This window comes from Chelmon rostratus, chromosome 7 (assembly GCF_017976325.1).
Source record: "Chelmon rostratus isolate fCheRos1 chromosome 7, fCheRos1.pri, whole genome shotgun sequence".
NCBI lineage: Eukaryota > Metazoa > Chordata > Actinopteri > Chaetodontiformes > Chaetodontidae > Chelmon > Chelmon rostratus.
In genome coordinates, this window is record NC_055664.1 from 23,026,682 (window position 1) to 23,050,031 (window position 23,350).

General features: G+C 43.5%; 1 protein-coding gene across 1 annotated transcript in view; it reads right to left on the minus strand.

The window, feature by feature from the left end:
- LOC121609268 (protocadherin-16-like) overlaps positions 1 to 23,350 on the minus strand; it is a 70,514-nt gene that overhangs the window by 5,942 nt on the left and 41,222 nt on the right. The window contains exons 2-17 of the mRNA XM_041940854.1: positions 13,059 to 13,247; positions 12,132 to 12,363; positions 11,791 to 12,027; positions 10,398 to 11,426; positions 9,323 to 9,510; positions 9,114 to 9,210; positions 8,416 to 8,573; positions 6,174 to 7,014; positions 3,525 to 3,764; positions 2,728 to 2,853; positions 2,383 to 2,592; positions 1,404 to 2,270; positions 1,179 to 1,292; positions 884 to 1,095; positions 404 to 555; positions 89 to 219 (exon numbers count right to left, since the gene is read on the minus strand). Of these exons, the coding sequence (XP_041796788.1) occupies positions 89 to 219; positions 404 to 555; positions 884 to 1,095; positions 1,179 to 1,292; positions 1,404 to 2,270; positions 2,383 to 2,592; positions 2,728 to 2,853; positions 3,525 to 3,764; positions 6,174 to 7,014; positions 8,416 to 8,573; positions 9,114 to 9,210; positions 9,323 to 9,510; positions 10,398 to 11,426; positions 11,791 to 12,027; positions 12,132 to 12,363; positions 13,059 to 13,247 (5,023 nt within the window). The remainder of the gene's footprint in view (positions 1 to 88; positions 220 to 403; positions 556 to 883; positions 1,096 to 1,178; positions 1,293 to 1,403; positions 2,271 to 2,382; positions 2,593 to 2,727; positions 2,854 to 3,524; positions 3,765 to 6,173; positions 7,015 to 8,415; positions 8,574 to 9,113; positions 9,211 to 9,322; positions 9,511 to 10,397; positions 11,427 to 11,790; positions 12,028 to 12,131; positions 12,364 to 13,058; positions 13,248 to 23,350) is intronic.

Genomic DNA, 23,350 nt, shown 5'->3' on the forward strand with positions numbered 1-23,350 from the left:
GCACGCAGACTGAGCTGCCAGGGAGTGTGATATGAGGCTTTGTGATAAGATCACTGGACTAACTTCCACCCTTGCGAGGCGGACTCACCCTCAGGTACTCGTATCTCTCGAGGCAGAGGAATCACGGGACTGTTGTCATTGAGGTCGATGATGATCACAGTGAGGGTGGCAGAGCCAGCTAGCCGCGGGGTTCCTCGGTCTGTTGCCGTAACAACAAGCCTGGTGCCACAAAATGAATGTCAGTGTCTGAACTTTTAACTTTTATGAACCTGGTTGCATACTGTTTCGCCCAGACACAAAATCAGCCTCTGTTTGTGTCTCTCATTTGTTGTTTGGTAATTTGGGAATTCTTCAGTACTTGTTTTCAATATTAAAAAGTGACGCAGAATGTGACAAAACTCACTTTGTTTGTGTCCAGATCTCTCTGTCCATTATGGCTGCAGTGGTGATGCTGCCGGTCAGTGGATCAATCTTAAACAAGCCACTCATGGATGATGACCTGATAGAGTAGGTCACCTGACCATTTTGACCCTGGTCCAGGTCATCTGCAGCAACCTGAAGAAACGACCACCCCGTTTTGGAAAGAAAAATATAGAAATATTTGCAAAGGCTGTTTCAGTGTAACATGAACTAGTGAGCAATAATGGACGTGTAAGTCAAGAGTTAATAAAAATGTGCTATATGGACCAGGTTTCATGGCACAAATGATTCTGTAGTATAGCCAGTTGGGACACTGAGAATACTCATTCATTTTTAGGTAATTTCTCTACAGCACTCAAACTATCCAAATTTCTGAATCATGGTTTCGTTTTTTATTCTACAACTTCACACTTAAACAACAGCCAAACATAATAAATATGTGGGGGGCAGGCGAGTACTGCACCTGGATAATGGGAAAATCGTAGCCCTGTGCCTCTCTAATGTAGGCTACATAGTTCTGGAGTTGGAAGCGTGGCAAGTTGTCATTGACGTCCTGCAGGATTAAGTTGACAGCCATGTAGGAGCTGGAGGATGCCGTCTCAGCTTTCACCACAAGGCGGAGTTTCGGGGTCTCCTCAAAGTCTAGTCCTTCAGATTTCTGGACCCATATTTCACCTAATTCACAAAAATAACAATGAGTCACACTGTGGATTTGGAAAGCGTCATTTTGCAGTATACGCTGCCATCTCTGCACTTACCAGTAATGTGGTTTATTCCAAAAGATTGCATTCTGTTTCCACTGAAAATACTGTAGCTGATACCAGTTTGAGAGCCATCAGGGTACTGGGCCTGAGTCTGTGTTACTACTGTGCCTATAAGATGAAAAACACACTCTGTTGAAACATTTTACTCCTACTACTCATTTTCATTATACACTCACTTTTAAAAAAGTAAAAAAGGTGAGGATATTCTGTCATTCAAACCTTCAGCAGCGTTCTCCTGCAGGCTAACATCTCGTGCTGTGCGGGAGAAGCGAATCCCCCTGTAACTCTGTTCCCTGATATAAATGATAACCACGCCGAGGGAAGACTGAGCCGGGTTGCCCTGGTCCATGGCCTGGACTATCAAAGTCCTCTGGCTTTGGGTCAGAGTCTGCAGCTTCTCTGTGGCCTGGATGTCTCCTGTCAGCGAGTTGATGGTGAAGCCCCTCACAGGGTTGGCGAAACGATAAAACACAGAGCCATTAGCCCCAAAGTCCTTGTCCTCTGCCCTCATGGTGGCCAGCACTCGGCGGCTGGACACACTGCTGGCAGAGATGTTCACAATAAGTGGGTCCTGAATGAAGAATGGAGCATTGTCGTTCACATCCTGAATGTAGACGGTCACGTGAGCAGTGGAGTTACGTGGGTTTACAGGGGAAGAGTCGGTGGCACACACCTCAAAGGTGTAAGAGGCGGTTTTCTCTCTGTCTAGGGGAGCTGCTGTGATAATACGGCCTGTGTTCTGGTCTATGATGAACATGCTCTGGGAGCCACTGCTCAGAAAGTACAGCACCTGGCTGTTGGGTCCCTGGTCCAGATCAATGGCTTTCACCTCCAGGACCAGTGAGCCAATCGGAACATCTTCTGAAATGTCTGCAGTGTAGCTGCTGCTCTGGAACTGGGGGCTATGATCGTTGATGTCCATAACGGTCACCTCCACTGTAGCGGTACTGCTGAGGGGAGGGTGGCCCTGGTCCTGGGCTGTGACTGTTAGTGTGTACCCAGCTCTCTTCTCCCTATCCAGAGGCCTTGAAGTGGACAGCACACCTGACTGTCTGTCCAAGTGGAAGTCTCCAGATGGATCTCCGGCTGCAAAGAGAGCAACGGCAAATGGTTGTAGAAAGTAAGAAAAATGCAAAATCATGGGAGCAGTTGAACCGATCATTTAGAAACTGAATGTTACAATAAAACTAATTCTCACCAGTAATTTTGTAGTTGATCTCCCCACTGTCTCCAGCATCCTGGTCAGTGGCTCTCAGGGTAAACAGAGGCAATGCCTCCAGGTTTTCAGGCACCTCTATGCTGTGGTACAGACGTCCAAAGAAAGGGGCATTGTCATTCTCATCCAGCACGCTGATCCTCACTGTGGCTTTGGCATAATTGGGGGGGAGGCCTCCATCTTTCGCATAAACTGTTAAAACACAACAAAAGCATTGTGTGTTAAGACATGGTGAATGGTGAAATTCAGGAAGTAACTCTTAATAATATGCAGTCATCTTAGGGCATGTTTTATCGGTTATGGTGTATAACAGTTAGAGGGCAATACCTGTCATAGTGTAGAACTCCTGGAGCTCCCTGTCCAGCGACTTAGTGGTTGTTATTACACCTGTAATGGGGTTGATGCTGAAACCCTCCTCTGAGATACCACCATATGTCACCTGCCCATTGGTTCCTGCAGAGAAACACAGTGATGATGCTTTGATTCAAAATGGACTGGAAAAAAATATACAAATAAAAAACATGTCACCAATGCTCAAAAAGTTCATTCATTTGACCTGTATATACTTAAAACATTATTTAGAAGGCATTTTGATTTTCTTGTTGATAGCTTGCATGCTTACTTGTTTGTTTGTCATTCGTTTTGCTGTCTAAGCGTTTGGCAGTGATGGCCCACCCTCAGGTGTCTGGATGCCAGATTGCGTGCTAACAGAAAGGAGTCTGGCAACCTCACCTGTTTACTTCACTGATTGCTTTTGGAGAGAAAGTTTATAATCCTTCTGTTTTATGTGCTTCTGACTAAGTCTGGGGGAATGCACTCTTTGTGTACCCCCACCCCCACAGTACTGTGTAGTCCTCAATTAAAAACAACTGCTAATGTCTGTAATTTCAATGTGTACTCAGCCCATGAACGCTGAGAAGCATCACAAGCATTTTTGTTTGTCTTAATTGCTGATGCAGCACAATTTGACATCCACGCAACATCCAACAAAAAATCAACACACACATACATCAAGTTGTGATTAGATGGGTGTAGTGGGAGCAAATTGTTGATTAAAAAATAGGATTGCATGTACTAAAGCTGCAGTATCTCAGTCACAATGCACAGTGTACTGTATGTCTCACCTTGGTCCAGATCAGAGGCGGACACAGTCAACACACTAGTTCCTGGAGGCTGGTTCTCAGTGATCTGGGCTTCGTACTGGCTCTCCTCAAACCAGGGCACCTCGTCGTTAACATCAATCACATGGACACACAGCAGTTGGCTGGATGAGTGCTGAGGTATCCCATGATCCTCAGCGATTATTGTGAGGTTAAAGACGTCCTGCTCCTCACGGTCCAGAGGTTTGAAAATAGACAGAGAGCCTGTAGAGATGAATCAGGGGTGAAATGTGAGAAGAGATTTCCTGTGTGTGTGTGTGTGGGTGTAGTTTATTATAGCCTATTTCACAGAGGCAGTTACACACGAAAACTACAGTATGAAAGCATGCTATCAGAGGCAATAAAACATGGCAGTTTCCACGGTTGTGTGTAGTCCAGTGATTTAAAAAGCAAGTGTGAAAAATTGCCGTGTGAGGGTCAAATCAAATCTAATCTCCTCCACACACACAGCTTTGCCTACCTGAGTGCTACCACCACCACTGCTGTAACAGCACAACGGTCTGGCCACAGTTTACGAGATTTTCCACTGGAGAACGCCGCAGCCATCGAGAAAGAAGCAATAAACACACTCTAGACACGCAACAGCCAGGCTTGCCGTGCTCCGTAGAAATTAGGGGCACCCTTGCCTTTTCATTATCCTGCCCTAAGAGGGTAGAGCTTGCATTGATTCAATTTCAGTTTCATGCTTCAAAATGAGCAGCAACTGTTAAAAAGAGAGGGCCGTTTTGGTTTTAACTTTTCGAGCATGTTTTCGCTTTGTATCTTGCTAGGAATGAGATAAGTTGCCCCTAAGCCTTAAGTCTGGTAGATATTACAGTCTAGAATATTTTCACCAAAACTGACTCCGCTATGATTCCGCCATATCGCTGGTCATTGACAACACAATGGCAGAAAAAAGAATAGTGGGAAAGAGTAAAGTTTTTATTTTGGATGTTTTCCATTCCAACTAAGTCTATGTGAGGTTTGTGGCGACAACACTTTGGACGGCAGTGTGAGGGTTAGCTGAGGTTGCTCAGACAACAAGCGTCCCTTCTTGTCTTATATGCAGAAGTGATTTATCAACATTTGATGCACTAATCCCCTAATCATGTTGCAAAGAAGCAATTCACCATATCACCAAAGCACTCCCTCCCAAAGTTAAATTAATGACCTCCCTTCTGATTATGAGTGATGAGAATGTGTCTCACTCTGTGACTTTATATATTCCTAATAATAGCTTGACAGTTCTCTCTATTGTGGTTAGCTGCGATGCCAAAGTAATGAAAACATAGTGTGCAGAGATGGTCACAGGTCTGCACTCAGTGACCCCAAAACAGGAGCAAACCAGGTGCTCAGAGGATTAACTCTGTCATCATTCTAACTAATAGTCAGTGTGCACAAAAACGCTTTCAAGGTGAGCGCCCATACTGGGTTGAAGCAGAAGTGGCATGCATGACAGGCCCTGAACGTTTCCATCCCTGAGCAGCTCCAGGAGGCATCCTGGTTGGCGACTTGAAGGGGAAGGTGGAGCCTACGTTGACACGTGTCTCAAACACCACAACAAAGCCCAGAGGACCAAATAGCCCAAGGTCAGCACTGACTAAGTGACAGAGTCTCATGCAAGCACACAATCACATGTGTGCACGCCTACACACACACACACACACACGCGTGCGTACACATAAACACGCGTAACTGATCCCTTCTCTAATGGTTCCCAGAAGCCTGAGCAGGAGGTTCTTTGGTCTTTCATGGGAATAGAGCCACAATAACAGATGATGGGTTGTGTGTGTGCATGTGTGCTTGTGCAAGTGTGTGTATTATATATCAAGCAGGCTTCTCTGTCTGTCTGACTTCCAACTAAGAGAAATAACTCATGAAAGGTGAAGCAAGAGTTGTACTTTGACGTAAGCAGAGTACTACAAGAGCTTGTGTGTTTATGGAGGGGGGAGGTTTGGTGATGGTGGTGCGGGGCTGGGGTGGAAGCACATAGAAAGGTGCGTACACATGCATTGAAAAGCAAAATTTAGAGATGGCACAAAAGCTTACAAAGTCCACGAAAAGCCCCAAATAGAGGTGAACAGATGCAGATTCGCTTGGCTGCGAAATTGAAAATATTTCAACCTCAGCAAGGGATAAGTGCTGAAATTCCCAACAGCTGCTGGAAATATAAAGATAGAGGACAAGCTGAAAGCTTTACTATTATCAATATAAAGAAAGTGGTGCAAAAATGAGTTGGCCTGGTGGAATGTACTGCATGTAAACAACTTAAAGTGTTGATATCTGATGATAACATACGTAATATTTAAAAGTATATCCCTCCCTTCTTCCAAAAGCCACATATGCATCGACTGTTTATGGCTAAAACACAGGCCAAGGAAAAACATTCCAGAAGCCGAAATGAATACACACCGAGGAGGGAAACTTATCCAGAATAACTTGATTGCCTTTCAAAGAGTTCTCTCAGATGTATCTCATAAGCAACTATTATGAGATGGTACATTGGTAATTCTGCAGAACCCCAAGTTATCTTCAGTGACATCATTTTTAAATGATCAATGCTCATGCTCTTACTTTGTGCCTTGCAACATAAAGCACACACTACCTCCAGCATTGGCACCGGGCTACACTTACCAGAGTTGGGGTTGAGGCCGAATGTTCCTCCAGTGTTGCCTGACTGGATGCTGTAGGTCACTCTGCCATTCTCCCCTTGGTCTGAATCTCTGGCCATGACATACAGCGCCACAAATCCCACTGGCTGGTCCTCCATCACACTGACAGCTGTTGGCGAGCTGAAAACTGGTGGATTGTCGTTCTCATCGGTTATGTACACCCTCGCCGTGACAGATCCCCAGCGCCTCTGGCTGGCATCGAGGGCAGAGTCTGTTGCCTTTACAACCACTATCATGTTGGAGATGACCTCATGGTCCAGCTCCTGGCTCAAAGAGAGAATCCCAGTGGAGGGATCAAGAGTTAGTAGGCCAGGGGTGTTCGGCCACTGCTGGAGAATGGAGTACCTCAGCTCGCTGTTGGGCCCACTGCCATCCTTATCTGTGGCCTGGAAAGTATAGACAGACGCGCCAGGCTCCATGCTCTCAGAGATGACGATGGTGACGGGATCCTCAGGGAACTGAGGGGTGTGGTCGTTGCTATCCTCTACGTCAATGTCCAGGTGGACCAGGGTGCTGCTAGGGGGGTCCTGAGAGAAGTCATCTACCTCAATCTTTATGGTGTAGCGTGCATCTCGTTCATAGTCGAGAGGGCGAGCCAGGTACACATCTCCGGTCTGACGGTCCACTACAAAGGTCCCATCTCGGTCTGAACCCCCAACTACCGTGTATGTCACCTCCCCTTCCGCTGAGGTTTCTCTGTCATGGAGCCGGACTGAGCCAATTACAGAGCCAGGTTTGGCCTCCTCCACAGAATTGAAGGATATGGAGAGGGAATTAGAAGCAGGTCTGTTAGTGCTGAGAACCTGCAATGAAGAAGTAATAGAATATTTGAGGACAGAGCAACATGAGTGTGGATCTAATGTTCTGAAGTTTACAAAACAAAAAACAAAAATATGTCATGGATTTTGAGGAAAGCAGAAACAGATTCTGTCCAATCCACTTGCTTGTACAGCATGCGTTCACTGGGAATAAATGAAACCAGTTACAAGAGGTTTTTATAGACTTGAATAACACGCCTGCTAACCTTAATAACACTTAATCTGATACTCACGCCGCTGCCAGGAAAAATAATAAAATAATAGATGATAAAAGTAACACTCAGAGGAGGAAATGGTGACAGGGTTTGAATTTAGCACTGGGACACATTTCTGTACTGTGTATAGCTTTACACTTCCTTTGATGAGCAGTTCAAGTGTCTTCAAAGACTACATTATTACTTCTCCTTTGTATAAAAAGAACACCACAAGTAACACATGGCACATTGTTTTAATAAAACAGATTTTTTTCTTTGAGACAAGTATGGCCCGAGAAAATTTAAAGAGCTGTAAAGGGGAAGGGAGAGGTTGTGTTGACCAAATTTCCAACAGCATTACTGAGATACTCAGTAATAGATACTCAGCATTGCACCCTACAGCACAGTTCCCACAGTATGTAGGCACTCAAAAAATATGCTGTGATTGTTGTGAAATCTGACATGACAAGCTGTAAATTGGTTCCACATTAGATGGAAAATGAGTGCTCCAGAAATAAATTGGTATGGTCCCATCCTATCATTGATGGATTTAGAAAATCAGTCTGAAAAGATGATTAAAGTAAATTACAGAGATGCATCAGTGGGCTAGAACAACACTGTACTGTTTAATCCAATTAACTAATAATTATGACTTTTTTGTTGTTGTTGTTGTTGGAAAAGAGGAAAAACTGAACTGGCACTTACTGGGGCTGTTTATATGGCAACTCTGTTTTCCTGGAACTTATAAATCTATGTTCCTTCCAGGGTTCTTCCATTGTGTCCATTTTCTGTTTTATATTAGATATTATTGGAATTACCTTCAATGCTGTGTTTTACGTGTGCAGCCCAGCCGCTCATTGCAAAAAGGGCTACTGTATTAAAAAAGTGTTGAAGTCATTGAGTATGACCTTGATCAGAGCAGTCTACAGCTGGCCCTCATCACAAGCCAGCTGGGAGTATTTGATTCAGACCCACTTTTCCATTTCAGATAGAAATTTCCCTTTTGAAAAGTCACAGGGGAAGAAAAGGGAGGGGATGGGAGGGGAGCTTGTCAGAAGTGAGGCTGACATGTCTGCAGCTAGTCTGAGGGGCCCTGAGACATGGATCCTCTCAGCACTGAGTCTATTCTTTGATATTAAATAGGTGAATAGTGAGGGTGTTTGTGCTGGCCGGGCTCCAATTAAAGTCTGACCTGAATGGTGAGGGAGAAGGAGGTGCTGCGTGGGGGCAGTCCTCTGTCAGTGGCTGTCACCGTCAGAGTGTACTCAGCCCGCTCCGAGTGGCTGAGAGGGGATGATGAACGCAGCTCTCCAGTGTTCGGGTTCAAAGAGAAACGTTCAGCTCTGGGACCTGTGAGAGACAGAGAGTCCAAATTTTGACTGTAGATGATGTACGTGGGTTGTTGCATTTTGTCAGCATTAAATTGAAGCCCTTTCATGACAAACGTAGTTGCTGTTATGACTAATCCACTCAACCATGGCGTCATTTGTTTCTAGTATTTACACGCATGGATACTAACAATGATCAGTTTCATTTATAACAAACTTTAAGTTAAAGCGTGCTTTACACTAAAAAAACACAAAGTAAAACACACTAAAATAGTGAGAATACAAAGCTGTGAAATAAATAAGCTTTGTAAATAAACAAAAAAAAACAAAACAACAAAAATAATCCTACAATAATATACTCATACCACAGCCATGGAAAATACTTTCTTCTGATTGGGTTGCAGATTGCCTTTAAAGATGTCTTAATATGTGTTATTCCCTTCACCCATAATCACCTATCACGTTCCTAAACCACTACAAGTGGCACATTTACATATATATAATAAATCAGTAGTTATTTTGCGTAGATGAGCACTCTCTTGACTTCCAGCAGGTACTCTACCTGACAAAGAGTAGAATACAGTGCCGTTCTCTCCTTCATCAGGGTCCTTGGCTTGCAGTGTGCCTAGTAAAACCCCAGAGGACTGACCCTCTGTCACCTATGGATTAAAAAAACAAATTTACAATACGTCAATACAATGTCTTTACGTCAATACGTAAAGACAAGCAAGACATATCATTTTCTGCCTATCTTTGTTACAAGTCTATCACCTGTATAATGAGGGTTTTGGCCGACTGGCTGTGAGTGAAAGCGGGGTCATTGTCATTGTCATCCAGGACAGTGATGAAGGCTGTGCCTGTGGCACTACGGGGAGGCGAACCTCCATCTTGAACCACCACCACCAGCTGGTAACTAGACTGCTGCTCTCTGTCCAGAATAGTCCTTGTACTGATCTCACCTAGGGAGAGAAGAGGGTGGATGAGAGGGATTTTATGCTGAGAAGCTAGTCCAGTGCACTGGAATAATGATGAGATACTTAAGAGCCAGCAGGCTTTGATCAATGACACACAAGTCATACACATACATAGTGTGTACATACACACACTCGCTCACACACAAATAGAGGAATTTCAGAAGGTTGGCAGATGCTGTAGGGACTCATAACTCAGCCAGAAACTGATCACAATTCAGAGTCTGCGTCTCCACCCACAGACTAACAGGCTCAGCAGGCCAATTAGAGCCCAGCAAGACGCTTAGTGCTGCTGTCACCATTATCTGACTAATTTATGACAGTGGGGAACAGGCAACTGTAGTCTCTCATCTTTTAGAGATGACTGAGTGCGTTGACTAAACATTGACGGAGGTTTTTTTTTAAACAAATTATTTACGTTTTTGATGACAGATAATAAAAAAAAATGTTTTTCAAAATGTCTTTGAGCCCATGTAGAAAGAAATGATTTGTTTGGTTATTTCACTTTAGTTTTAGCTCAAACTACAGAAAAATATAATGCATGTAAAAAACATTAAGCTTTCTGAATTTGGGGTTCAGGTGCACACCAGTATCTTCTGGAGGCAGGTATTTCACATAATCCAGAAGACATCCAAAATTCAACTAATAGTATCAAGCTAACTGCTTTTTTCATTCATGTTTGCTCTGTTCTTTAAACATCGCTCTCTTTAACATTTCCAAAGACATTTTACATGTGCAGATTTGTGCATAAATACAGATTTTCTTTGATTGCCTAATGAAATAAAATTAAGATAACCCATTTTAACACTCCAATCCAATAGACCAGCTGTGACAGGTGCTGTGATTAATCATAGTACAACACATTTTCAATTAACCTGTGTGAGAATTTATCTGGAAGTGGCGGTCAGGGTGCAGGAAGCGATAGCTGAGGCGTCCGTTGGGACCACTGTCTCGATCTGAGGCTGACACATGACCAAAGCCTGTTCCTGCAGGCAGGTTTTCTCTCACTGCCATGAAGACCCTCTCCTGTGTGAGTCGAGGAGAATTATCATTTTCATCAGTGACCGATATCCGCACTGTAGCGCTGCCCGTCTTCTTCAACTGTCCATGACCTTGGCTGGCCAGCACTGTTAGAAGATACATGTCCTTGACTTCTCTGTCTAGGGCACTCTTCACAAACAGCCAGCCACTGTCTGCAACGATGCCAAACCCTGCAGCATCTCCGTCTGGACGCAGGTGGTATGCCAGGGGACTGAAGTAACCTGAGCCAGGGGTTTCTCTGTTGAGGGCCCTGACCTGCAGAAAGCGTTTGTTTATTGGAGTCCCTTCTTTTAGCTCTACACGGTAGGTGAGGGTATCAAACACAGGTCCCTGGTCATTCTCGGCCTGCACATGAACCACAAGCATGAAGGTGGCACTAAGCTGGGGTACTCCGCTATCCTTGGCAATCACATGGAGGTCATAACGGGGGGCACTCTCATAGTTGAGGCTCCCTACCAGTCGGACCTCTCCAGTGCTGCGCTCTATGCTGAAAGTCCTCTGGATTCCAGTTGGAGCAGAAAGATCGAAGTTGAGTTGTCCATTGAGTCCAGAGTCTCTGTCCTCAGCTTGGACCCGATACACCACTGTGCCCATTTCTGTGTGCTCTGGCAGCAGCAAGGATTCAGAGGAAGAGGGCAGGAAAACAGGAGGGTTATCATTGATGTCTGCGATGGTAATGTGGACACGCGTCTGGCCAAAGGCAGGGGGGTTACCACTGCGGGCTTGCACCTCCAAATCAAGAGCTGACTGGGCTTCATGATCCAGGGGTAGACTGGTCCTTAGGGTCCCAGTGTCAGGATCCACTGTAAAGTATCCAACAGGGTCCCCAGAACTGATGGTGTAGGAGATATCTCTAGAGGTACCTGGATAAAGAGAACGATGACAAAAACCAGAAACACATCAACACGGCCCAGGAGGCTGCGCTAAAAGCATCTAAGTAACCACATACTCGAAAGATGTCATTTTTCAATTTTCATGACTGTAATAGAGCTCTGAAAACTCAGAAAAAGGATTTATAAACACAGTTGTGAAAAGGAATTTCTGATTGATGATATTTCAGAGTTAGATGTGTATAGTGGCTCAAGGCCTATTTGTACAAGTGGTGCAGGGAACAGAAGAGAAACTGTTTTCTGCATGATCCATGTGACGTGAATTGTTTGACATGGGCTGTGTGTTTGTAAGTGAAAAAGCAGAGAACCAAAAAGGGCATGTGTTTGTGGACCCTACCTGTCTTACTAATGGCCTGGACAATGCCTACAACTGTCCCCCGCAAGACATCCTCTGATACAGTAAAGTAGTACTGAGTCTGTTCAAACACAGGTGGTGCCACTAGCCCTGCCACCACGCTGATGTTGACTCTGGCATTGACGAGGGCAACCAGACCACCACCATCCTGTGCAGAGATTACCATGGGAATGACAGAGTTGGCCTTTCCATAGACAGACCGAGACAGGGATATCACACCTACAAAAACAAAGCCGCAGACAAGGTTCAAATGGGATATGTTTACATCACACACTGTTATAAATCACGCAAGATGCAGGAAATGGAAAAGTACTTGTGCCAACCTGTGTCTTTGTTGAGAGTGAAGTAAGGGGAGGCCCCTCCAGGTACCGTTTTGTATGTAATTCTGCCATTCTCGCCTGAGTCTGGGTCATAGGCTGTCACTCTTACAACAGACGTCCCAGGGGCACTCTGCGTGCTCAGACTGACAGCATAGCTGATTGGGTAGAAGGCGGGTCTGTTATCATTAATGTCGACCAAATCTACCTTCACATAGGCAACTGAGCTCAGTCCACCCTGCAGAGGAAACAAAAGCTCCTTTGTTATACCTTCACATACATTAAATCGTGAACAGAAAAAAAAAACACACACCTGAAAGTAGGATTTAGGTCATGTTAATGGTGCAAGTAAAAACCAGCAGTAAACCCTATTAAAATTTCAATGTATAGCGTAGCCTCTAAAATATAGTCCCAGCAGGTTTGTGCAGGGATACAGATTGATAGCTTCCCTTGGGAAAGAGCAAGATGTCATGACCCGTGGAGGGTGCGAGGGCCTGCCGCAATCAAACAATCTGTTTCATAGGCTTTTCATTTGCAGAATATACAGTGTAGGCTTTTCATTTGGACCAGGTGGCAAAAACGAGAGAGGCAGCAGTCCAACTTGTTAAAATATTACTGCCTGACAGTTGAAGCATTTCTCCATCTGATTGCTTTAACATGGCCGTAGTAATTTTCTTTTATTTTAAACCTTTTATTTTTTAAGTATTATCTGGCATGAAGTGAACAGGATATGCTACCTTTTGAGCAAGCCTGCCATGGAGAGCCATTCAAGCTTTTATTTTTTGCTTGACTTTTCAAATCAAAGTTTTTCTGCACAGTTGGCCATGTCTTTGCTCTCCTGTCTGTATGAAAAGCACGGCTGCTGTGTTTATAGGATTACTCTGTGGCTCAATGGATTCATATTAAGCATGATTTCAAAATGCAGTGGCTCACCCCATCCACTGCAGTAACAGTAAAGTCGAAGCTGGCCGGCCCTTGATCTCTGTCTAGCGCAGCACTAGTGCAGATCTGGCCCGTCTCCTTGCCAATGGTGAACTGAGAGGGAACAGCGCTGTTGATGCCAGAACCAAGGGAGTAGGTAATGGAGCCAAAGGAGCCGCCGTCTGCATCTGTCGCAGTCACCTACAGAGAAGAAAACATGCTATTGGTTAAACATTCCAACATTGAGCATTAAAATTAAAATTTATTAAGCTGGAAGGGAAATATCTTACTGGATAAACTCAGCAGTTTCCATACTCATTAATAATATTACTCTAAAGCCACAGAAGATCAAATCTAAATTCTATTAGAGGGATGTAAGAGTGATGGCAATCCAAAAACTGAAACAGGAGTCCCATACCAGGTGCCATTTGAAAGCATCTTTGGACCTGATCTTTGTTGTTTATCTGAGCCAAAGCATGAGCCAAACAGGCCCTTTGGCAAAAAGGGCCTCTGAGGGAATGAAGGAGGGTGGCGGGAAGGAGAATGACTTCTACAGGCTCTGGGAGGGCTGCCAGCAGGGAAAACTGCCTGCTACAGGAGTGGCGTCTGTCTACAAAGGACAGTGACCAGGGCTGAAGGGGAACAGTGGGATACCACACAGTATGCTTCAGTGCAGCATATTATACCCGAATGTAATGTCCCGCTTGTGGTCTGGTTTTAATAATGCCGCACATCTACAGAGGGCTGGAGCCGCTGGAGCTATAAATGCAGCTCACAAGCCATCAGCCAGGGAGCCGACTCAATTACTACAGGATCTCCTAAGACAACGTAAGGCAAATAGACCAATCAGATCCGGCCCCTGGGTACCAGCGGTATAATTGTTTGCAAGTGTTGGCTTTGAATCGCACTTTGCGAGAGATTACAGTAGGGTTAAACCTCACAAGTTGATTACAATTGTCTTTCCTTCTATCCTTTATAAATGGATCTTCTTAGAAAAATACTAATTGAAAGAGAATAGAAGCTCAATTCATACCCTGGTGCTTCAACACTCAGCAGCAGGGAGCCTCCTGGGCGTAAAACCGGAACATTGCCAAGAAAAATAAGGCAGGTCATGCTTATCATCAAAAGCTGACTTTTTTAAAGATGCCATTGGTGTGAGTGTGAGTAGATGGAAATCATTCATTTGAGGTGATGAAGGTTTGGCAGCCATAATTCAGGCTCCATCTCTTTCCTGAGCAGATGGCAGACGGGGAACTCAGCAGAGAGCATGCCCCACACTCTTGACTGTAAGTCCTGACAGAGGGTGAGTGGTGTGTAGGAGTGAGGGAGTTGTAAAGCTGGCAAGGACACAAGCCAAAGAGAAGAATAATAAACCGCATGAGGAAAGGGGAAACCAAGAGCAATACAAGAACGCTACTCCATCTTTTAACGCGTGGAGGCTGCAGCAGACCGAACACACTGGAATATTTCATCGTTTTGCAGAGGGACAAGGTATTCATAACAGCCCCACAGCTTTATATGCTTGTTTTCTTCACAGTTGTGTGATGAGTGTCAGCTGGAGGCAACACTGGAGGAGCATTTTAGCAACACCTGGGTCTTGAACAAAAAGAAGAAAAACACAGTGAAAGCCGTCAGATATGCCACAAACATCTAGGAAAATGTTTCCTCTCTTGTGACTGGCCAGTTCGTGAGAGGCACTGAATGCACATCCCATTTGTGGAGACTCCATGTTGCTTTCCAGTTTAGCCACAACCATCCATAAAAACTTTTTTTTTACAAAGTACACCCACATACAGTTCACAAAAAGTAAGATGTAAAAGGCCTACATTTATATTTATAATACGAAAACTGAAATGAAAATGAAAGAAAAAAGATGAAAAAAGAAAATGAAAGTTACTTTTGGTGGGGTGGGAGCTGGAGCTCTTTTTGCTCTATGAATCTATAATGACAGACAGTAAAACCTACTGGTGTGTTCACACTGAACACACAATTCACGGAGAGTTCGCTGTGAGTTTAAGGAGTTTAAACATGAGCAAAGTACAGCGGTGCAGTGTGTGCTACAGAGATACTGAGCTTTTCTGTTAAGAACAAATTCAGAAGAGACAGGGGATTGAGTGACGTATGAGCCATGAAATTCATTTACATGAGGACGATCCAGTGCTTTAATAATTACACTTCTCCCAGCGCTCCATGTACTAAGTGATGAGGATATTTTGAAGCATACTGTGTGGTTTGAGAAACCTGGGAACAATATGCTCCATGAGTTGAATATGACTTTTTGTGGAATGTATTGTACGATTATAAACCACACATTAACATTTGCATAAATCCCAACCACTGTAAGTAGATTGCCTGAGGCAATCAGTCTATTTTGGAATCTGCACATAGTGTTCAATTCCACTCTCATTTCTAAGTTAATAGCAGCGTATCAGTGTCAACTTGGTGGAACGCAGAGACTTGTCTGTTCAGGAGTTTATAATTTGCCAGCATATGAAAGGACATATGGGGTCAAATGAAAAATGAGCAGGACAATTAGCCAAACCCCAAACCAAGAACCCTGGGAGATGAGGATAACCTAATGAAATGTGTCCTCTAGCGTGAAAGATCAGTATGAATCAACACAGCAAGGGTAAATCTTAACAGACAAAACAAAATTCTTACAAAGTCTTGAATAAAGATTGAAGCACGCTTGGGATGTTGTGTAATGCTGCAGTTCAGCAACAATGTCACAGCAAGAAGTCATCCATCATTCATCTCAGCTTTGACATCACCGTTGTACGCTTGTTTATTTCCCTTTTAGATGTTCTTTGTTCTATTTTAAATCTTTTTATCAGCAAAGCCTAACTATATAACCACATGCAGGAAATATTTATAACCAAGAAAGTCATTTAAGATGTGCCAGTCATGTATGAAGTCAAGTGGGAAATACCACTCACCACTTTGTCGTATCCATCTTGACATCGACACAAGGGGCCTCTCTTTCTGTTTCCCACTGACTTTTTATGCTTTCCACTGCAATGTATAGTTATTACACAAACCATCTATTTCTACTGGATTAGAAGTTCAAACGCAGGAGTAATCTTAGATCATCGGCAGCAGCCAGCAGTATTCTCCCTACACTCGGTGTGTGTGAGTGAGGCATGATGGAAGCTGTCTTATCAGCAGGGGAAAGGCAACGTTTGGCCGACTCCTTAGTAAAACAAGCTGGGGGAATCCAAAGATAACTGGGGCACTTTGTGGTTCTCCCATCAGATTCCAGGAGCCTTCCAGAGGAGACTTTCTGACTGACTGACTGTCCAATCAAGAGAACAGGATTCACAGGAGAGAACATGCCTTTATATGTTTATGTATAATATGTTCAAATGGAATAGTGATCCTGAGGTTTTTGGATGCTCCAAAGTGTTCTGGCCCATCTAATGTCCTCACTGTGGTCTGAGAGAGAGCCAGGCCTGGAAAAGAACAAGCTCAGGATTTGGGTGCTTTCTATTTTTAGAGATGAATTTCCCAGAAGTTCAATTAGAATTCTCATACAAATATATGATTGACCAGTGTGGCTTTCTAGTTCTTGTTCGTACATTTTTGTGGATAATTCAAACACATGTATGTCAGTGTGACCTTATTTGCCCAAGCTACTGCTTCTCTATCCATCTTCATTGTGCAGACATGCAAAAGAAGCCCCACCGTGGAAAGAAATAGTGCAAAAAACCTACGAGCAAACTAATGATGTAGAGCTGAAACCATTGAGGCCAACAAGGGGTGAAATGAAGGCGATGTAGTTTTTAATCATGCTCCCCATATTTTAGAATGCCCAGTCAAACAAATCTGTCTCCCGTAGTCCTCAGTGAAAGCAGCCAATCAGGACTGCACCTCTGCCAATCCAAATAGGCCACAAATGACGGAGTGCACATGTAAATGTTTGCCAACTGGAAATTATCACACACATCAATCAAACTTTGCATGCACATGTCCTTTCAGTGTACCTTCAATGCATAAGCAAAGACACAAGCGTACAAACACTGGGGATAAAAATCATTGCTCATCACAGTCTTGTGATGCCTGTGGAGCAAACGAGCGAGACAAAGTTAATTCTGCACTCCGGTTACACCAAAATCTTCTTTGTATTCACCACAAACTCTGTGCAAACAAACCAAGCACAGATGAGTATGAAGCAGTGGCTACTGTGACTCTGGCCCAAATTAAACTCTGTGGCATAAAGAGATGTTGAGAAAAATACTGGATGACATTTCTAAGTCTCTTAAGATGAAGTTTATGACTGAGCCTGCTTTTATCTTACTTGAGTGCTGTTGCTTAAAGCACTCCTATCTGCACATTGGCCATGCAACTGTGATAGCTTTAAGTGCTTAAAGTTACAATGTGGAAGAATTGGCCAACAGTCAAACTCCAAACAAATAGGGGGCAGCATGTCACCAGAGTGACTGCTAACTCTTGCTCACTTACTCTCTGCTGAAGCTATCTTTGGTTACTAGCTGCTGTTAGCTTGTTGGCTCAGTTAGCCGTGCAGCTAGTGGTCCTATTAACTGAGTGGAGGCTGCTACGGCCGAAAGCTTGGAGCAGCGTGGGGTTGTAGGTGTCCACGCCGCGTGCGACAGAACCAGGCTCAGCAGCCTCCCGGTGTACATGGACAAATCTGGACGGAACTCAGTCTCTGAAGCACAATACATAGATGTCTTTGATATAACGTCAGGACTGTTACTTCTTTACATTCTGCTGATCATTTCATTTCAACAGCCATATCTTACACACTTCGCCTTTAAGCTACAGAGACCAGTGTAGATGTAAACAAGTTCCAGAATAGAGGGCTCCAGAATAGAGAGGACCTGATTTACTAAACTGTGGAGACTGGAGACAAATGTAAGGGAGCTGAGTACTCCTGCACCAAGAGAGATTTGAGCTGTCTTCTTTATGATAGGCAGCTTAAACTCCAGTAATACCACAAATTATGTCAACCTGACCAGAGATTTACAGCAGTATCGAGCCAGGTCATGTCTCAAAAAGATGAAACTTTCCAGACATTAATTCAATAATGCCAGATAATCAATATCAAACATAATTTCAGCCTCAGTCTCACGGACATGACCAATTAAGCCTGTAATAGCAGGCCTCCCGCAAGAGCAATGAGATGTAGCACGTGATAGATTGATGGAGTGACACGGAGATCATTAGAAGACAGTAAAGGCAAAGAGGAAAGCGTGGGCTCAAAGAAATCAAACGAGTGGGCGAGTTGCAGAAATCTGGACGGAGAGTTGCTTTGAGCTTTCACAGCTGGTGTGAAGCCGTGCACACTCCTCTCCCTCTATTGTCCTGGCATCACTTCTGAGGAGAGCACACATGAGGAGAACGAGGCGGAGACCTCCTAAAGGCCTCTTTCACTACTCACTAAAGTAGCAGATAGGCAAGCCAGAGACTCTGTGACATGTCCACCACCACACTAAAGACCCAGACAGAGACCACACCAGCCCAGGAAGAAGCCCACACACTGTTGACGAATATATCAAAAGTCCAAACACTTGCCGCACAGACAGTATTGTCTGGAGTCCGACCAACCATGTGTGAAAGATTTTGGTGCTTACTCAGGAGACAAAAACCTGAAATCCTCACTGCATACTTTAAGACATGTGTAAGGTCTATGAGATTGTGACATTAAATACTGCCAAACTGTGGCCTGTGATGTCTGGCTGCTTTGCGTAAGTGTGATAAAAAAGTAATGACATTTCAAAAGACAGAATGAAGGATGTTCAAGAATCATCCCAGAGGCCTTGTTGTGTCCCTCAGCTCGTCTACATTTGTATAGAGAACACGTCTACATAGCGCGAGAAAGCCAGAACAGATACAGTGGCCTCCCTAAGGCACTATTACCTGACTGAAAGACTATGCTACGCTATACTTGGCTGTCAAGGGAACACGTGAGATGAGCATGACGGTAAAAAAAAAAAAAAAAAAACACTAATTTTTGGAAGGGAGTGTGCTTTCCAACCATTTCTGTGCTATTTTAAGATAATTTTAGTACTTGTATAGAACAACAGCTGATTAAAAATGCATAGCTTTGCCCGTGTAAAGGAGGAGGGACTGCACACTGACTCACAACCAGCAACATGCTAGTTTAACTTTGGAAATGAAATTTCTCCATTGAGTTTGGGGTCTACAAGAATGCAATTTGGGCTTAAAATGAAATGTTTGTGGCACTAGAGAAAGGCCACGAGCCGATTAAGTCTCTTTCAAGGCCATCTGTGTGATAGACAAATATTCACAGTGAATTTAATGGAAATCCAGCCAACAGTTTCTGGCACACCTTATCATGTGCCAGTGTTGGAAAAGCAAGATGTTAACCTGAAGCTAGCGCAAGATTAAAGAGCATAAGGGTCATGTGAACACTCAAGTGTTGGAGGGATGCATGGATTAATAGAAGAACGTTATAAGGATTTTTTTCCGTGGTAGTCTTCAACCTCACTGGGTTTGGAAAAAATCCTTTTGGTTGGGAGCAAATCTTTGTGTGTGGCCAGCGAAATAATTTCTATTCACAGGAAACACTCAAATACAGCAATTCAAGCGCGACTCCTTTGAATGAAAATTTTACATCAGCTCTTAATTATCCTTTGCATAATTTCTGTTGTGAAAGCCTCAGCAACATTACACTGGCATTGGCACAGCGACATATTTCTAATTACAGAACAACAGCTATGTAGAATTGTATTCATTATTTGCAAGTCAAATTCACAAAACCTCCCTCAGTAACCCTGCATGACTTCACATGAGCAATCTATTCCAGATTTGTCAAGTACTTTCTCTGTCCAGATGTCCATTAAAATACATCTGCTGTATTGGGGTATCCCTGTGAAACACCATATAACTGTCAAGGTCAGTAACCATCTTAATCACACTGATTTCTCCAAAAATATACAGTTGTGTGATAGTTGCCAAATCATATCATCCAGAATTGTCCTTTCACTATAGAAATGAGTTCCAACTGTCCTTGCAGGGCTAATGATTTGACCAGACTAGAACTGTAGATGAACGCTAATAAAATCCATTACACATGTGCTGAAGGATAAACATGACAACAGATAATATTTTACAGTAAATTTTCCAGAATTATATGGTCTCAACATGATTAAGTTGCCCAGTGTAAGAAACCTTTGGCTGCCTTTGGAAATGTCTGTAGCAGGAGAGCAACATTTCGCCAAGCTTATGGCCCCAGCAGGTTCTACTGCCCTAGTTTCTTAGAATGGGATTGTCTCAGCTCTTTTAGGGCATAACGGAAACTACTTTCTGACACGGGGAGACAAAGAAGTATTGATTTCTAAATCAACAATGGTTCCATGAACTGCAGCTTTTCATCTTTCTCTGTGTAGTGCACTGACATAAATGTGTGTGACATGGGTTCAGGGCAGCAGGTTAGTATGGTGTAAGGTCCACATATCTGGCAGGGGAACAGAGGAGAGGTAACATAGCAGACAGGGATAATAATAATGACACTCAGTGCTGGAGTGCAGACACAGGACAGGATAAAGTTTCTGTCTCTATCCTTTCCTCGCACACATCACTCACCATAACTACTACACCACTGGAAAAAAGTGAGTCAAAACATCATGACAGGGTTTCTGTGTCTGAAGTGAGTAGAAGGTCAGTGTGTTGAATTTAATGTGATATAACATGCAGTTCAAGAACATCATGACAGAATCCCAACATTTTTTAGGCTACCAAAGACGATTTTGTCCACTTAAATAAATAAAATAAATAAAATAAATTGGGCAATTTATACTTCTCACTCACCAAGTTTGATTAATTTGTTAACTTTGGACAATTACTGTTCTCCTGCTATTACTGAATCACTGTTCTTTCAAGATTATAAATGTCATGGCATTATGGCAGGACTAAGAATTTGGCAAGAGCTTTTCATAATATAGGGCTTTATGCTGTTGATAAGAAAAGGACACTTGCTGGTGCTTCCCTATTGTTATTACAATAGTATCTGACAAAATCTAACAACATAAGAAATGTAGAGTCTTCAATATAGAAAATGTCCCTTCATGTTCAAATAGAGTTCAGACTTGCCTCAAGGCCCTCAGGGTTCCAAAACAGCACATGTTTTTTTTAGGTCTTACAATACTCAGTCTTTATAGTTTGCAGTGTAAGAGTTGTGACAAAGTTCAGTTGTTGGGAGTTAGGTGGCCTGCATCTTTTAAAAATTTTCATTAGACTTTCTTCTAAAACTGACGCGTCTGTCTTTCATCCAGACCTTACATCTGGAAGTGATTAAGCATCAAACCATTTAAGGGGGAAAGGGTTCCAGAAAAGGCAAAATGAGCCGCGAGGAGAGATATTGTGCAGCTATAGAGAAAAGGTAGATCTAATAAAGCCGAACGGAGGGGAAGCTACATTCAAGACTGGGCATGCAATACTATTTTTCAGCTTTCAAGTTAGCTGCGTAGGTTAATGGAGTACAAGTTATTGCAATAATGACGACAAAAAGGAAGTAGAGTAGATACACATAAGTAGCTGTGTATAGTTCTACTGTGTGTCTACAAGGAGGAATGTGACTTCAACACTTTGAGAACAGCTTAAAGGTGTTTTTAACTGCTCTCTGGTGTGTACTAACCCAGTCAACATTTGATTTGAACCATGATCCCAACAGGTAAACTGTGAGAATATGATTTGTAGCGCCTATTTGGAAAGCTCTCTAGGACAGAATAAAAAAAGAAACACTGCAATACAATATAATTTAATATTGAAAAGCACAGAAGTTAGCAGGGGGGTCCTGGGAAAGGCCTGCATGCAGACATGTTGCTGACCTTAATGTAGGTTCACAGCTGGGGAGGACATTGCCATAATGTAACGCATTTACCACTGCTGACAAACTCTTACCAGGGATAATTCACAGCGAAGGTTTTACTCTGGCTAGAAAAATAAATATGACAAAAACTCTACTGGAAGCCTGAGCGTATTGGTGTGTGTGGCGTTAACCTTTGGCCACCTGGAATGACAGAGGCAGCTCAGTAACCCATCTGAGAGGCTCCTGCTTAAAACATTAGCTTGTTTATTTTCCACAGGTCAAATGGGAGAAACAAACCTGCCACTATTTTCTTATGCGTGCTGACCACTAATTAGCCAGTGGAAAGAAAACAAAGACAAAATTGCTGGTTTGAGTTTGAGAATAATTGTTGTGAATGAAAATGAAAAAATATGGAGGGTGGAGGATTTAAAACAAACAAGTACGTTGCAGGAGCCTGCCTTTTAGCTTTCTAATGGATGTAAAATCGTTTGCCATTAGCTACCTCGCAGATGTTGATTTTTTGTTCATATTTTATTGTGATTAAGCCAATGCAAGGAATGAAAGTCTAGGTGAACTGGAACACTGACACACTTCCTCATGCTCATTTACATCACTTTAGTGTGTGCAAATACAGACAGCTGCAGTATACATGCAGCATTTTCAAATCTGACATGATGATGATCGACTCACATGATTCAACATCAGACTGCTGAGGGGCACAGCATACCATTGAGGTAACCTCCAGTAAACCCAGATCACCACGAAAGTCACCAACAAAGCCAGAAAGACCCCCTGAGACCTGCCCAAGGTTCAGAGTGGGAGGTGAACTGATGCTACAAGCTTGCTGAGTGGATCCGCTCTCACAGGACTTCTAGCAGGGGAGGTAACCTTGCATCAGACACCCATGGAGCCGGGCCTGTCAGGCTCTAGCTTGGCTCCGTTTCAGCTTGTCATCCCTTTCACAGCCATCCAATAGCTGTGCTGAGCTCTGGTCTGCTGAGGCAGGCCAGGCGATGGATCCCAGGGTCTGGATAGGTGGGAGGGGAGCTAATATGAACCATGCACAGCATGTGGGGGTGCAGGAGCACTGATGTGGGCTAGGACAGTACTACAGCTGCCTGCAGTGGGTGGGAGAATGCCCACTGAGCATGGCATGCACAAACACAGCGCAGATGCGGTTGCAGAACCAGATTGGTCCCTGGTTCCCAGAGATCCACAGGACTGTTTGATGAAACTATTCAATACTGATGTTTGTCCTCTCTTCTCTGTGAGCCAGGTCTACAGTACAGGCTGCTACATTGCTGTGATCAAGATGTCTTTCAGTAAATATGTGATCACAACTGGCAACAAAGGACACTGCATTCATCAATAGAAAACCAGTGGAGTCAAATTTGCCTAAGCCCTCTAGGAGACACTTCATCTATAACATGGATTGATATGCTCCAGCAGAGACATTCAAAGCAAGTACCATGCAACCACATGCTAATTTTATCATTCACTGGTAGACTCAAAG